General features: G+C 32.3%; 1 protein-coding gene across 4 annotated transcripts in view; it reads left to right on the forward strand.

The window, feature by feature from the left end:
- The window catches only part of LOC143065495 (ATP-binding cassette sub-family B member 6-like), a 45,955-nt gene extending 40,158 nt beyond the window's left edge, over window positions 1-5,797 (forward strand). For all 4 annotated transcript variants that reach the window (XM_076239084.1, XM_076239085.1, XM_076239086.1 and 1 more), the window contains 3 exons: window positions 746-858; window positions 2,914-3,077; window positions 3,694-5,797. In XM_076239084.1, the coding sequence (XP_076095199.1) occupies window positions 746-858; window positions 2,914-3,077; window positions 3,694-3,814 (398 nt within the window). In that variant the 3' untranslated portion in view covers window positions 3,815-5,797. The remainder of the gene's footprint in view (window positions 1-745; window positions 859-2,913; window positions 3,078-3,693) is intronic.
- Window positions 5,798-14,379: the final 8,582 nt, after the last annotated feature.

The following is a 14,379-nucleotide window of genomic DNA, read 5'->3' on the forward strand; positions in this document are numbered from 1 at the left end:
GAGCAATTGTGCACCAGATGTGGCTGATATACATAAAAGAATTCTAACGTTTCCTAAAAGTAGGACAGAAATGAAAGGGTATAGAATGTAGGAATTATCTTTGTTCAGTTTTTCTTAGGTTTAGACAGAAAAAAGTGAACATTTAAAAAAAAAAAATTATAAAACCAGATAAATGAATTTCTCAAATTCTTTGTTAATTTATCCCTTTATGCACCCCTTGTATTATTTTTTTTTAATCAAAGTGTGGTTCGTTTGATCTCAGTTCTTCATTGGTTAAAATCCGATTATGACTTCGAATTTTCTTGCTTTCCTCTGAATTTTCTATTGTGATGGCATGAAAAAAGGCGACCATGCCTGATGACGTCACATAGAAAGAACACATCTTTTTGCAGATCATTTGAAAAGAGTGAATAACTATTGTAAGAATCATTAGAGAAACAGATTCCACCACCAAATGTAGTGTAATAAGATATTTATCCAATCTTAACAAGTAAATTTTCAATATTAAAACGCTCTCCAAGCTTCATGTTTTAAATTTGAAAATTTAACTGTCTCGAGTGGATAAATGTCGTATCTCACTCGATGCAGTGGTAAAATCTTTATCTATATAATTTCACAAGCTCTATTTTATTAATTTATATGTTGGGTAATGAAATAATTCCCTTTATTGTCTTTTTTTCTTCATGGTTCTGATTAAGATAGATACTTTTGAAATGATTCAAACAATTGTGTTTTTTCTTTTCAGAATATGAAACAGTAGTCGGTGAAAGAGGATTAAAATTAAGTGGTGGAGAGAAACAAAGAGTAGCAATAGCCAGAACAATATTAAAATCTCCTGCTATTGTATTAATGGATGAGGTATATCTAATTACCAAAACTTTATAAAAATATTTGTCCATCTTTCATTATACAGCTGTGAACAAGTTTAAGTTGGGTTGGAAGTTTTAAATCACTCTATACATCTATCTACATGTCTGTCTGTCATTGAGCTGTGAACAAGTTTAAGTTGGGTTGGAAGTTTTAAATCACTCTATACATCTATCTACATGTCTGTCTGTCATTGAGCTGTGTAAGTGCTTTTCCTTAATGACTAAAACATGAAACTTTACACAATTGTTGACCACTACCTGAGACTACATTTTTAAGGGGAGATAATCAAACATTACTTACTTTAGCATTGAAATATGCTTCAATACTCTGTCATATTCACAAAAATGCTATATATATATGTAGGACTCTAAAGTGTGATGGGGACGCTAAAGTACGATGGTCTATGCTAAAGTACGTTGTTCCATACGCTAAAGTGTGATGGTCCGGGAAAATATAGATGAAAAACGTAGTTTGATAATGACGTTAACAGTTGTTTACACAAACTAAAAATGAACATACCGGAAAATAAATTAGGAATATTTGATTAACATTTTTTACACCATATGTCCATGACTTACGAGTAATTGATTGAATTTAACCGTTTTTTGTCGGCTGAATCACAATGGTTTTTTTTTCGAGTGCTGAAAAAAGGACTTGTATCTCACATTTAGATTTAAGCTTATGCAAATAAATGTTGCATATTCGGACAATGAACGAATTAGGGATTTTTAATTTTCAATGACAAATGTAAGGGAGGTTGTAACATTAGTGTGAACATCAATCTACACCAATTATCCAAATATTCAATACGCTCCGAATTGTTAAAAACTTGTTTTACATGAGATATAATATTAGCAAAACATAATTTACCTTTATAACAATTATTACTTGGTCGGACTTGTTAATTTAGAAACAATTACTTCCGCCTATCGGTAAATTATAAAGCCTATCACATATGTTATACCTTAGCATAATAGCTTTTGCAAAAAGACTTTTTAAATCTCGATGATTTAATACTTCGAATCTTACCCTTAGGACCATCACACTTTAGCGTGATACACCATTGTACTTTAGCGAACAAACAACCAAAGCACTTTAGCATGAGACACCATCGTACTTTAGCGTAGACCATCACACTTTAGCGTGACCATCGCACTTAAGAGTACCATCGCACTTTAGAGTCCTACATATATAAAAAGATGTGGTATGAATGTATGTTTATTTAATGGTGATACAATTGAAATTAGAAAAAAAATACAGAACTTATGCATAGGAAAAAGAATTAATGCATTAGAGCTTGGATTTATGTATAAAAATGTAATAATGTAAAAATCCACAAAATTTCTTGAATGTTTTGGTACATAAATATCATGTCAAAACAAGACTTTATTCAACTGAGACCTTTCAGTTTTTCCACTATTAGCTCCAAATTTGATAATTTGAATACTGTGGATACCAATTTTTGTGGATTGCAGAAAACTTGCCTTTTCGTGGATATGTAATTTTACGCATATGGTTTTGCCAAAGTCTACATACAACCTGATAGAAAATTTGTTATTAGTTGAACATTTATATTCAGTAGTCTAAGAAAACAAAAAAGAATTAAATACAGTCATCTTTTGTGTTCAAATAAATATTTTACATACAAAAATGAAAATTATTACTTTTGAAGACATCTTTTTTTAAATCCATAATTTTCTTGGATAAAAAGATAGAACTAAGATTTTTAATGCTTATTCAAAGCTGTATAAAATTTTATTTCAGTTTTCCATTCTGTGTCCTGCAATAATGTACTAAAAACAATATAAACTGTCTATAAAATTGAGAATGGAAATGGCGAATGTGCCAAAGAGACAACAACTCGACCATAGAAAAAAACAACAGCAGAAGGTCACCAACAGGTCTTCAATGTAGCGAGAAATTCCTACACCCGGAGGCGTCCTTCAGCTGGCCCCTAAACAAATATATACTAGTTCAGTGATAATGAACGCCATACTAATTTCCAAATTGTACACAAGAAACTTAAATGTCTATGTCTTTTAGGCTACATCAGCATTAGATACTAAAACTGAAAGAAATATACAGTCAGCTTTAGAAAGAGTGTGTGAAAACAGGTCTACAATTATAGTAGCTCATAGACTTTCTACAATTATACATGCACATAGAATTCTAGTTTTACAGGAAGGAGAGATTGTAGAACAAGGGAGGTAAGTACAACATATTGATATAGTATTGAACAAAATGGGGAACTAAGCCAGCCTTATAAAAGGTAATGACTATCCTCTCTGCCAAACAAACTTAATTTGATTGGGATAAATCCTTCAGTTTTGTGTGTATTTATAATTGCAATTATTGAACAATGCATGAATAAAGGCAACAGTTGTATACCGCTGTTTGAAATTCATAAATCGATTGAGAAAAAAACAAATCCCGGTTACAAACTAAAAGTGAGGGAAACACATCAAATAAAAGAGGAGAACTACGACACAACGGAAACACAACACTAAAAAGGAACACACAGAAACGAACTATAATATAACAAAGGCCATGTGTTTCAAAGATTTGAAAATATGGGGTTGATTATATATCGATTTTAGGAATCACTGCATACAAATAATACTATAATAATAAGAAATTATTTGATCTAAACAACAAAAACAAATGTTTCCGCTGTAATTAACTAGCCTTTATGATCACTACCATAAATTGAAACATTCAAAGTTTTGAAACCAATACTTTCGTTGCTAGGCAAAGTTCTGGATTTACATGAAGTGTTGAAGGACCTTATACAGAAGTTTCTAATAATTTTATATATGTTTTCAGTCATGAAGAGTTACTGTCAGCTAATGGACTGTACAGTGAAATGTGGTCGGAACAGCAGACTAAAAAGGAGGATGTAGATAATTCATCACTTAATGGCACTGCTGAAAACAAGGATAGTTGATATAGCATCATACCTTGGAATAAACATTTAATCTTGTGTTGAAGATGAAATATTGAGATTTGATTTCATTTTTTCAAAGTCATTTCCAACTTTCCTGCCATTCCATTATGATTCTATTATCTGTTTGTAATGAAGGGTATACATATATTATGATAACCAGCCAATCCTTCTTCCCCAGCCAAATACAAGGATTGTACAGATGTTATTAGCTCAAAGCATGGGCATTAAATGACTGTACGTTGCTGAATGGTGTTTATTTGTTATGTTTTTCTATTAGTGGTCACCACAGACTGTATCTTAGAAACCTAAGTCTCTAAGTCTCTGTCCCAAGTCATGAATGGTGTTAGCTATATAGTGGTTGTAATATTAGTGGTCACCACAGACTGTATTTTAGAAACCTAAGTCTCTAAGTCTCTGTCCCAAGTCATGAATGGTGTTAGCTATACAGTGGTTGTATCTCTGTCCCAAGTCATGAATGGTGTTAGCTATACAGTGGTTTTATTTTTTGTATTGTGTGATAAATAAAATCTTCAGGTTTTTTTTTTCGTTGAAGAATTTGGTGGTGAGTACAGTTTTGATGGTCTTATAACTTTTTAAAACGTTTTTGGAAATTAAGGGCAACCCCTTAGGTATAGTAATTTGAGGTTATATGTTGTCCTCTAGATATCTTTAGGCTTTGTTGTTTGTCATTCTCTCAATGGGTAATATTCCTCATCATCTTTTACACATTTTTATAATGTAGCAAATTATTTTTATTAAATGTTGTTGTTTCTCGAACTATCTTTCACTTCTATAATTATGTCCGTCCTCAAAAAGTTGTGCTATTTCCAAGAACCACAAATCAGATCCATCTGAAATTGGTATCTTAACTGTGTACTGTATGTTTAGATTCACCACTCAACATCTTCATATATGTACTGAATTTTTATATGTTCTTACATATGTTATGAAATTACTACAATTGCTCATCAACTTTGTGTCCAGGGAATACTTATTGCTGAGGTAACTTGGTTTTTTTTTCTGAAGCATTTATTGGGATAGAATGAAATGCATCAAGAGACCAAGTGAAATTGATAAAATTCACACAGACTTGATGCATCATATTGTGTTGTACACTTGCTACTTTAAAAAAGTAAAGAAGATATTATGGATAACTATTTATGATTATGATAGGGACCCTGCAATGGGTATTCCGACATTAGAATTTTGAGAATTTCATATCACCTTCAATAATAAAAGTCTGACCAAGCATTTTGATATGTCTTCCTGTTTAGTTTTGATTTGATTTGATGTGTTTTTAATGCCACTTTTAAGCACCAATTTTGGGCTATTTCATGGCAGCCAATTTTTATTGGTAGTGGAAGCTAGAGTTCCCAGAGAAAACCACTGTTCTTTGATAGGAAAACTGACAATCTTAGTCAATTAAGATTTTAGGCAAGTACACCTGCACAAGCAGGATTTGAACTCAAACAACCTCAGTGTTGACTGATTAATGATTACAGTAGTAACTACTTAGACCACTCAGACATTGAGGTCCCTCTCCCTATTTAAAACAAGAAGTGATAGAACTATATGTAATTTATGGTATGTCTATTCTAGAATGATATGCATGTTTGTTTTTTTGTTAAAATGTTTATGCTAGAATGATATAATAATTTGCTATCATTTCAAGTGTTTTTGTAATCATTCATCATCAATCTATTTATTTCAACATTTTTAAATTTTATCACCTTGTTTTTGAATGATTTGTTCAAATTGAACAATCCAGGAAGAATATATAGCTTTATATTCAAAATTATATGTACTTTCCAAGAAAAACATTCTAATTAAGATTTCCTTATCTTCTTGTTTCAAACTTTTATACAAACTGTAATTCACAAAGACATCCTCGTCAAGATTCCAAGGTTACAACCCTTCATACTAAATGTAATCAGTATTCAGAGACAATATATATTATTTGAAAGCATATATATTTTAATCAGTTGTGCATAATCATGATAATACTTGGGTACATTTATAGAATTGTTGGTGTTGTTTTTATCAATTTTGATATGAATATATATATGTTGTGGAAATACTACAGTTAGATTGCAAGATGCTTCCAGCTGATTACTTGCCACAACCATTGGGGTTGTGTATTACGTCAAACTTTATTTATAAGTAATTTTTATCTTATTCAATTGAACCCATCACTTACTGTCTGTTAGATTTATATGTTTTTGTATGAATTGAAATAAAAATGTTTTTTTTATTGAAAGAGACTACAATCAATTTTTATACGACCGCAAAAAAATTATTGGCATAGTAAAATGGTATGATGTCGTCATCTGTGTCTTCTGAAGACACATTTGGTGTCCAGACAATAACTTTAGTGTAAGTGACTGGATCTCTTTGAAATTTAACAAGAAGGTTCAATACCACAAAAGGAAGGTAAGAATTGATTTTGATGACGATGGTCCCAACCGTTTTGGAATAAGAGGCCCAAAAGGGACCCAAAACAAGCATTTTTCTACTTTCAGGATATGAACTTGTGTTCAAGTATTTCAATTGCTCTGAAATTGTACCACAATGTTTGATACTACAAGAAGAATGTTTGGATTAATTTTGGGGTTAATGGTGCCAACAGTTTAGGTATTAAGGGCCAAAAAGTAGCATTTTTGTGTGTATATGTATGGATCTCTCTTCTATTGTACCACAAGGTTCCATATCACAAAAGGAAGACTGGGATTGAGTTTGGGGGTAATTGCCAAATTCATTCCAGAATTACGGGCCAAAAAATTGACCAAAAACAAACATTTTTCTAGTTTCCAGACAATAACTTGTGTTTAAGAATATGGATCTCTCTGAAATGGTACTACAAGGTTCCATACTACATAGGAAAGGTGGGGGTAATTGCTCAAAGGGGGGATTCAAAAAGTTTGAGGGGGTTCAAGTTTTTTAAGGGGTTTCATTTTTTTTTTTTCAAAATTTTTCAAATTTTCAAAAAGAATCCTTTAATTGCACAGTATTGTGTAATAGATTTGTAAGATCTTGACATTTAGTTTGTCAGAAACCTTTACTATGTCAAAAATGTAATCACAATCCAAATTTAGACAGAATCAAGCTTGAACATTGTGTCCAAATTTGCCACAACTGTTCAAGATTCAACCTCTGCGGTCGTATCAGGCTGCGCTTAGCGAATCACTTTATTCTGTCATATCTAAAGTTCACAGCAATAATTATTCGGTATCTAAATAAAAAAAATCATAGGACTAACTCTCACACAGATACACATTTTTGTCAAGCCTTCGACTTTAGTCAAAAAAGCGAGACATAGCGATCCTACATTCCGTCGGTGTCGGCGTCGTCGTTGGTAGCGGCGTCCTCAAATATTCACTCTTTGGTTAAAGTTTTTGAAATTTTGAGAACTTTCTTAAACTATACTGGATTTCTACCAAACTTCGACAGAAGCTTATTTATGATCATAAGATAGTATCCAGAAGTACATTTTGTAAAACTAAAATTCCATTTTTTCCTTATTTTACTTATAATTTTTTTTCCTTTGGGAAACATTACTCTGTGGTTAAAGTTTTTAAAATTTTATAACTTTCTTAAAATATACTGGATTTCTACCAAACTTCGACAGAAGCTTGTTAATGATCATAAAATAGTATCCAGAAGAAAATGTTGTAAAAATAAAAATTCAATTTTTTCCGTATTTTACTTTTGAATGGACTTACATTTTCTGCCAGGTAACAACACATTAACTCTGTGGTTAAAGTTTTTAAAATTTTAATAACTTTCCTATACCATTTTGGATTTGTACCAAACTTGGAAAGAAGCTTGTTAATGATCAACAACTAGTATCAAGTAGGAAATTTTGTTAAAACTTTGCACCTGTGTATTTGTATTTTACTTATAAATGGAGTTAGTTTTTCTTCCAGTTAACATTACATACAGTCTGCAGTTAAAGTTTTTAAATCATTTATTAGATTCATTAACTATCTTGGATTTGTACCAAACGTGGACAGAAGCTTTTTACAATCAAAAGATAGTATCAGCAGGAATAGTTTTATTGATTTTTTTCTCCTCATTTTTGTTGATCCTGTGATTAACAGCAAATAGTTATCAAAGGTACCAGGATTATAATTTAGTACGTCAGACGCGTGTTTCGTCTACATAAGACTCATCAGTGACGCTCATATCAAGATATTTATAAAGCCAAACAAGTACAAAATTGAAGAGCATTAAGGATCCAAAATTCCAAAACGTTGTGTCAAATACGGCTAAGGTAATCTATGCCTGGGATAAGAATATCCTTAGTTTTTCGAAAAATTCAAAGTTTTGTAAACAGGAAATTTATAAAAAATGACCACATTATTGATATTCATGTCAACACCGAAATGTTGACTACTGGGCTGGCGATAGATACCCTCGCGGATGAAACGTCCACCAGGAGTGGCATCGACCCAGTGGTGTAAATAGTTATCAAAGGTACTAGGATTATAATTTAGTACGCCAGACGCGCGTTTCGTCTACATAAGACTCATCAGTGACGCTCATATTAAAATATTTTTAAAGCCAAACAAGTACAAAATTGAAGAGCATTGAGGACCCAAAATTCCAAAAAGTTGTGCCAAATAGGCTAAGATAATCTATTCCAGGGATAAGAACATCCTTAGTTTTTAAAAAATTCAAAGTTTTGTTCCAGAAAAATTCAGATTAACAAAGGGATGAGTTCAACTTCACCACTTAGAACTCTTGGTTTAATAGCTTCCTTGTGAGAAGCAACCATCTATATAATCCGTTTGTAGGCGCTGCTGGAATATTGCTACATAGAAATGGAAAGTTCACAATTGAGAATCTGAAATCATCTCTATTGTCGTAAAGGTATGTTTTCAACAGACCCTAATTTTCAACTTCGAGATGTAAGTTGATAAAGACTGGAAGTAAAAATAAACAACCTGCCCTGGTTCTATTTTGTTTGTCTATTAGCGGAGGTTCTGCTTCAAATGAATACAAAAATAAATGGCCTGTAGAAGGGTACGATTAGTAACCCATGAAATAATCCCACAGTGTGCATTAAAGGCCAACATTTTTGTTACAACATATTCGTTGTATTTTTTTGTTCGAATCAATGAGGTAGGTTGTTAAAAAAGTGGGTTTTTTTCATGACAGAAAAAAGGAATGTGTATTAACGATTTCCTTTTTTGTTCAACTGTTTTGTATCACAGGCACTTGTCTCAGAAATTGTTTCTTCTTATATACCTTTTAAATATTTTAGGAATATAGGAAATTTTTTTCTGAAACAAGTGCCTGTGGGCAAAACGGCTAAAACGTACTCTGCTACCCAATCGCAGCTTTCATATCTCTATTGACATGTAAGCCTCATGTCTGTACACACTATTTAGGCATACGTAATAGGGTAGTGATTCTAACATTAAAACTGCAACAGATGGATATAACAAGGAAGAATGACTAAAACCGACATTTCAGGAAATTTACAGACAGTCATGAGCTGGATCACCAATACAATGTGTTAAACGTCCCAAGCGACATTTTTTTCACGGTCTCAATTCTTTAGATACTAGGAAAGTTGTCCGATCTATTTTACTGATTTTGTTCTATTCCTTATTGTGATAATCTGAATGCTGGTGAAGTGCATGCATTTTCTTGAGGTTTACTTTTATTATTTCGATTTCTGTATTTTACACTGAACATAAGTAAACTACAATTGTATTTTACACTGAACATAAGTAAACTACTATCGTATTTTACACTGAACATAAGTAAACTACTATTGTATTTTACACTGAACATAAGTAAACTACTATTGTATTTTACACTGAACATAAGTAAACTACTATTGTATTTTACACTGAACATAAGTAAACTACTATTGTATTTTAACATAAGTAAACTACTATTGTATTTTAACATAAGTAAACTACTATTGTATTTTATAGTGACCATAAGTAAACTTCTATTGTATTTTACAGTGAACATAAGTAAACTACTATTGTATTTTATAGTGAACATAAGTAAACTACTATTGTATTTTACAGTAAACATAAGTAAATTACTATTGTATTTTACAGTGAACATAAGTAAACTACTATTGTATTTTACACTGAACATAAGTAAACTACTATTGTATTTTACACTGAAGATAAGTAAACTACTATTGTATTTTATAGTAGCCCATATGTGTAATGAAAAAAGTAAAATTACAAAAATACCGAACTCCGATGAATTGTTGTTTGTATTTCGTCTTTTTGTCATTTGTTTGTGTCGTTATCGCTCTACTATTTCGTCTTAAAACTGTCTGATTGACGTTTTGGTATCTATTTACTTTCCTTCATAAACATGTTTACTATGTTTACCTATTGACTATAATCATTCAACTAAGATACCCTTACCTTATCATAGACGTCAGCTGTCTTTTATTTTGCAACATTACTTTTTATAACGCATTTTCCTTAGAATCAAAATTGACGAATCGGTTGCTTATGAAATCTTGACAAGCCTAAGCTTGTTATTGTCAGTCTTCTGTTTTCGAGGTCTGCAAAATAACTTCTTTTCATTGACCTATTGTATAAGCAAACGTACATTCAAAAAGCAAAATTATGTATTTCAATTAGTTGTTCTATCAAACTATAAGTAACACACAAAAAAGTAAAATTCACAAAAATATGAAGTCCGAGGAAAATTCAAAACTTTCCCATATCAAATGGCAAAATTAAACACTCAAACACATTAAACGAATGGATAACAACTGTCATATTCCTGATTTGGTACAGACATTTTTAGTGGAAGAAGACGTCAAGTCTTCTGAAGACTTAAGGGGCCGACCATTGGCTTTGAGTCTCCGTATGCCGCATTCATTTCGTGTATTACAATTTCAAAACAACTTAGATTCCTGACACCGATTTTTACACATGATTGGGCATCTGAATCATTTAATTTGTAAATTATGATTGTAAAACAATCACTATCGTAAATATGACCCTTTTATTTATGTAAATTATTAGATTTCATCTCATCCACATGAACGTAATATTTGTTTACTTGTAACAGGATGTTTTAACTGTAAATATTTGTATTACGCATGCGTGAATTTGGTATCGGTACAACTCGCCCTGTTTACAAGTTCGCCCTTGAAGTTACGAATTTGCAATCCTGCAGACAAGAAGATTTTATTTTTATATAAATAAAAAGGATATATAAAGTGTTATCTTTATTCATGGGTTTCCTTTGTCATGTGAATTAGATGCCCTTCGTAACATACATGTGAACCTCCCGTTTAGGAGAAAAAACTCCCGTGTATGAAATTTTTCAGACGCCATATTTGATCATTTCTTACTACTGTACGGGTGTAATTGACACCTGTGTTAAATTTTACCTGAACATCAAAGAAGATGTATAATTATATGGCTTCACTTGACAGCTTGGGTGTCAAACATACTGGTAATCAACGATGTTTACCTCCGGCTAACTGCCGTTGTGTTATCAAAACGATGTGTATTGGGATTATTGAAATACTTTTTTGTTACTTCCCTTTGTTTTATCCTGTTTTCAGTTATTTTGCTTTTAAAAATGTAAATGGTAAAAAGACTATAAATGATTAATATTTTAATCAAATAATCATAAAAGGATGTTGATTAAATGAATTTAAATGATTTTGGACAAATAAAAAAATTAAAATTTATAAATTATTTTATTAATTTAGACCTCCTTTCAAGGATTAAATTGAAGTTTATATATTAAATTTGTTTATAACTGGTTAGAAGTCAACATACAATATGTGCAACTAGGCTAATAGTCTAGCTTCTACTATCTTCATGTATAATTTTTCTACCGATTTAATATATAACTAGAATTATGCAAACAGACTTAAGGAAAAGGCATGTAAGTCATGTAAGTTCATACAAATATGACACTTTTTCTAGACAATCCAGATCTTGCAAAATACATCGCTAAAAATTGTAACCTTTAATTTTGTTGTTGTGCAGTAAAAACCCATATGGGAACTTTCAAAAGTTGGCAGGTATGTAACAAGTCTTACTATTTTTATGCTCCATTTATGGGCAATATGTTTTCTAGTCTGTCCGTCCGTCCTGCTTCTGGTTATAAAGTTTATGGTCGAGGTAGTTTTTGATGAAGTTGAAATCCAATCAACTTGAAACTTAGTACACATGTGTTCCTCTTGATATGATCTTCTTAATTACTGCCAAATTAAAGATTTTACCTAATTTTCATAGTCAACTGAACATAGAAAATGATTGTACGGATGGGAAATCCATGTACTTATGACCTTTTCTTGTTTGAAGAAAAAAAATACATTTTAACGATAATGGAACAAAGCAGCCTGGGTAAGTGGGGCTGCTTTTATGGTAATTCAAGTTACCTTTTATTCACCTTCTTCCACTTCAGAGCTATCAGCTCTTTGATTATGAAGAAAATGGTCACTGATTAATGAAGCGGAATAACATATGTCACTGATTAATGAAGCTGGTATTTTGGACCCTTACAGAGATGCAGGTTTCATCCCACAGCTTTTGGTATAGTTAGTGTTACTTATAATTGTTCGTTTGGTGTTTTTTGTCTTCATTATCTTCTTTTTGTTGGCAATGAAGTTGTTTTTTTTCTCGACTTACTATTCTCGATAAGTCCTTTACATTTTACTTAGTATAAGTTTGAGTATAGGGCATTGTAGCGATGTTTGTTTTGTTTCGAAGCAAATATCTTGAAAGGTGTCAATCAACTACACGATTTTAATTTTTTTGCATTTTTTAACAATATTTTTAATCATTTCAATATTCCATGTAGAAAAAAAAAATTGAAATTGGAACTCTTAGATAGGTTTATTTTGAAATGAAAGAAAATTTACTCAATATAAACATTTATACCAATACGCTATGTACAACGTTGAGTCTCTAGAAAACAATCTATTGTGATATGCATTTAAGGTGATTGTCAAATTGCAAGCGGTATTACTGTTTATGGCACAAGAGCCTGAGTAAGAATCCATCTGAGTTAATAGTTACATTATATATCCATTTTATGGCATAATCCTCAACTCCATCCATTAGTAACCGGAAGTTCTTTTTCAAAGTGGTGGACTGGGAATTCGATATTTCGGGGCTTTGACTCACAGCTCTCTTAGTTTTACAACTATTTTGATCTGAGCGTCACTGATGAGTCTTATTAGACGAAACGCGCATCTGGCGTATAAGAGTAAAATCCTGGTACCTTTGATCACTATTGTTTCATAGTTGATGATGCCAAAGTCTCTAGTTGTCGAGCCTGCAACTTTTGTTGCAGAAAGCTCGACATAGGGATAGTGATCACGCGTCGGCGGCGGCGGCTACGGCGGCAGCGTTAGCTAACTTCTTAAAAGGTTTGTATTTTAGAAGGTGAAAGACCTGGATGCTTCATACTTTGTATATAGATGCCTCATGTTACGAAGTTTCCGTCAGTCACATGTCCAATGTCCTTGACCTCATTTTCATGGTTCAGTGACCACTTGAAAAAAAAGTTCAGAATTTTTGTAATGTTGAATTCTCTCTTATTATAAGTAATAGGATAACTATATTTGGTATGTGCGTACCTTGCAAGGTCCTCATGCCCGTCAGACAGTTTTCACTTGACCTCGACCTCATTTCATGGATCAGTGAACAAGGTTAAGTTTTGGTGGTCAAGTCCATATCTCAGATACTATAAGCAATAGGGCTAGTATATTTGGTGTATGGAAGGACTGGAAGGTGTACATGTCCAACTGGCAGGTGTCATCTGACCTTGACCTCATTTTCATGGTTCAGTGGTTATAGTTAAGTTTTTGTGTTTTGGTCTGTTTTTCTCATACTTTATGCAATAGGTCTACTATATTTGTTGTATGGAATGATTGTAAGGTGTGCATGTCTAGCGGGCAGATGTCATCTGACCTTGACCTCATTTTCATGGTTCAGTGGTCAAAGTAATGTTTTTAAGTTTTGGTCTTTTTATCTAATATTATATGCCAAAGGTCAGCTATATTTGGTGTATGGAAATATATTATGATCTATATGTCAGTCCCACAGGTTTATTTGACCATGACCTCAATTGCACGGTTCATTGCACAGTGTTGAGTTTTTGTGTTTTGGTCTATTTGTCAGTCCCACAGGTTTATTTGACCATGACCTCAATTGCACGGTTCATTGCACAGTGTTGAGTTTTTGTGTTTTGGTCTATTTTTCTTAAACTATAAGTAATAGGTCAACTATATTTGTTGTATGGAAGCTTTGTTAGCTGTACATGTCTGCCTGGCATGGTTCATCTGACCTTGACCTCATTTTCATGGTTCATTGGTCTTTGTTTAGCTATCTTGGTTAATGTTAAGTTTATGTGACAGTTGTAATAAAGCTTTATACTTAGGACTATCAACATGATATCAATGATTAGTAAAGAAGGCGAGACATTTCAGTGTGTGCACTCTTGTTTTAACATAATCAATAAGACTATATTTGTATGGGGACAATGCACGCATATGGGGGGGGGGGCTTGAATTCACATCTTTGACGGCAATGGTCTCTGATAACGTTCCGTGG

Source organism: Mytilus galloprovincialis, chromosome 2 (assembly GCF_965363235.1).
Source record: "Mytilus galloprovincialis chromosome 2, xbMytGall1.hap1.1, whole genome shotgun sequence".
In the NCBI taxonomy this organism is placed as follows: Eukaryota; Metazoa; Mollusca; class Bivalvia; order Mytilida; family Mytilidae; genus Mytilus; species Mytilus galloprovincialis.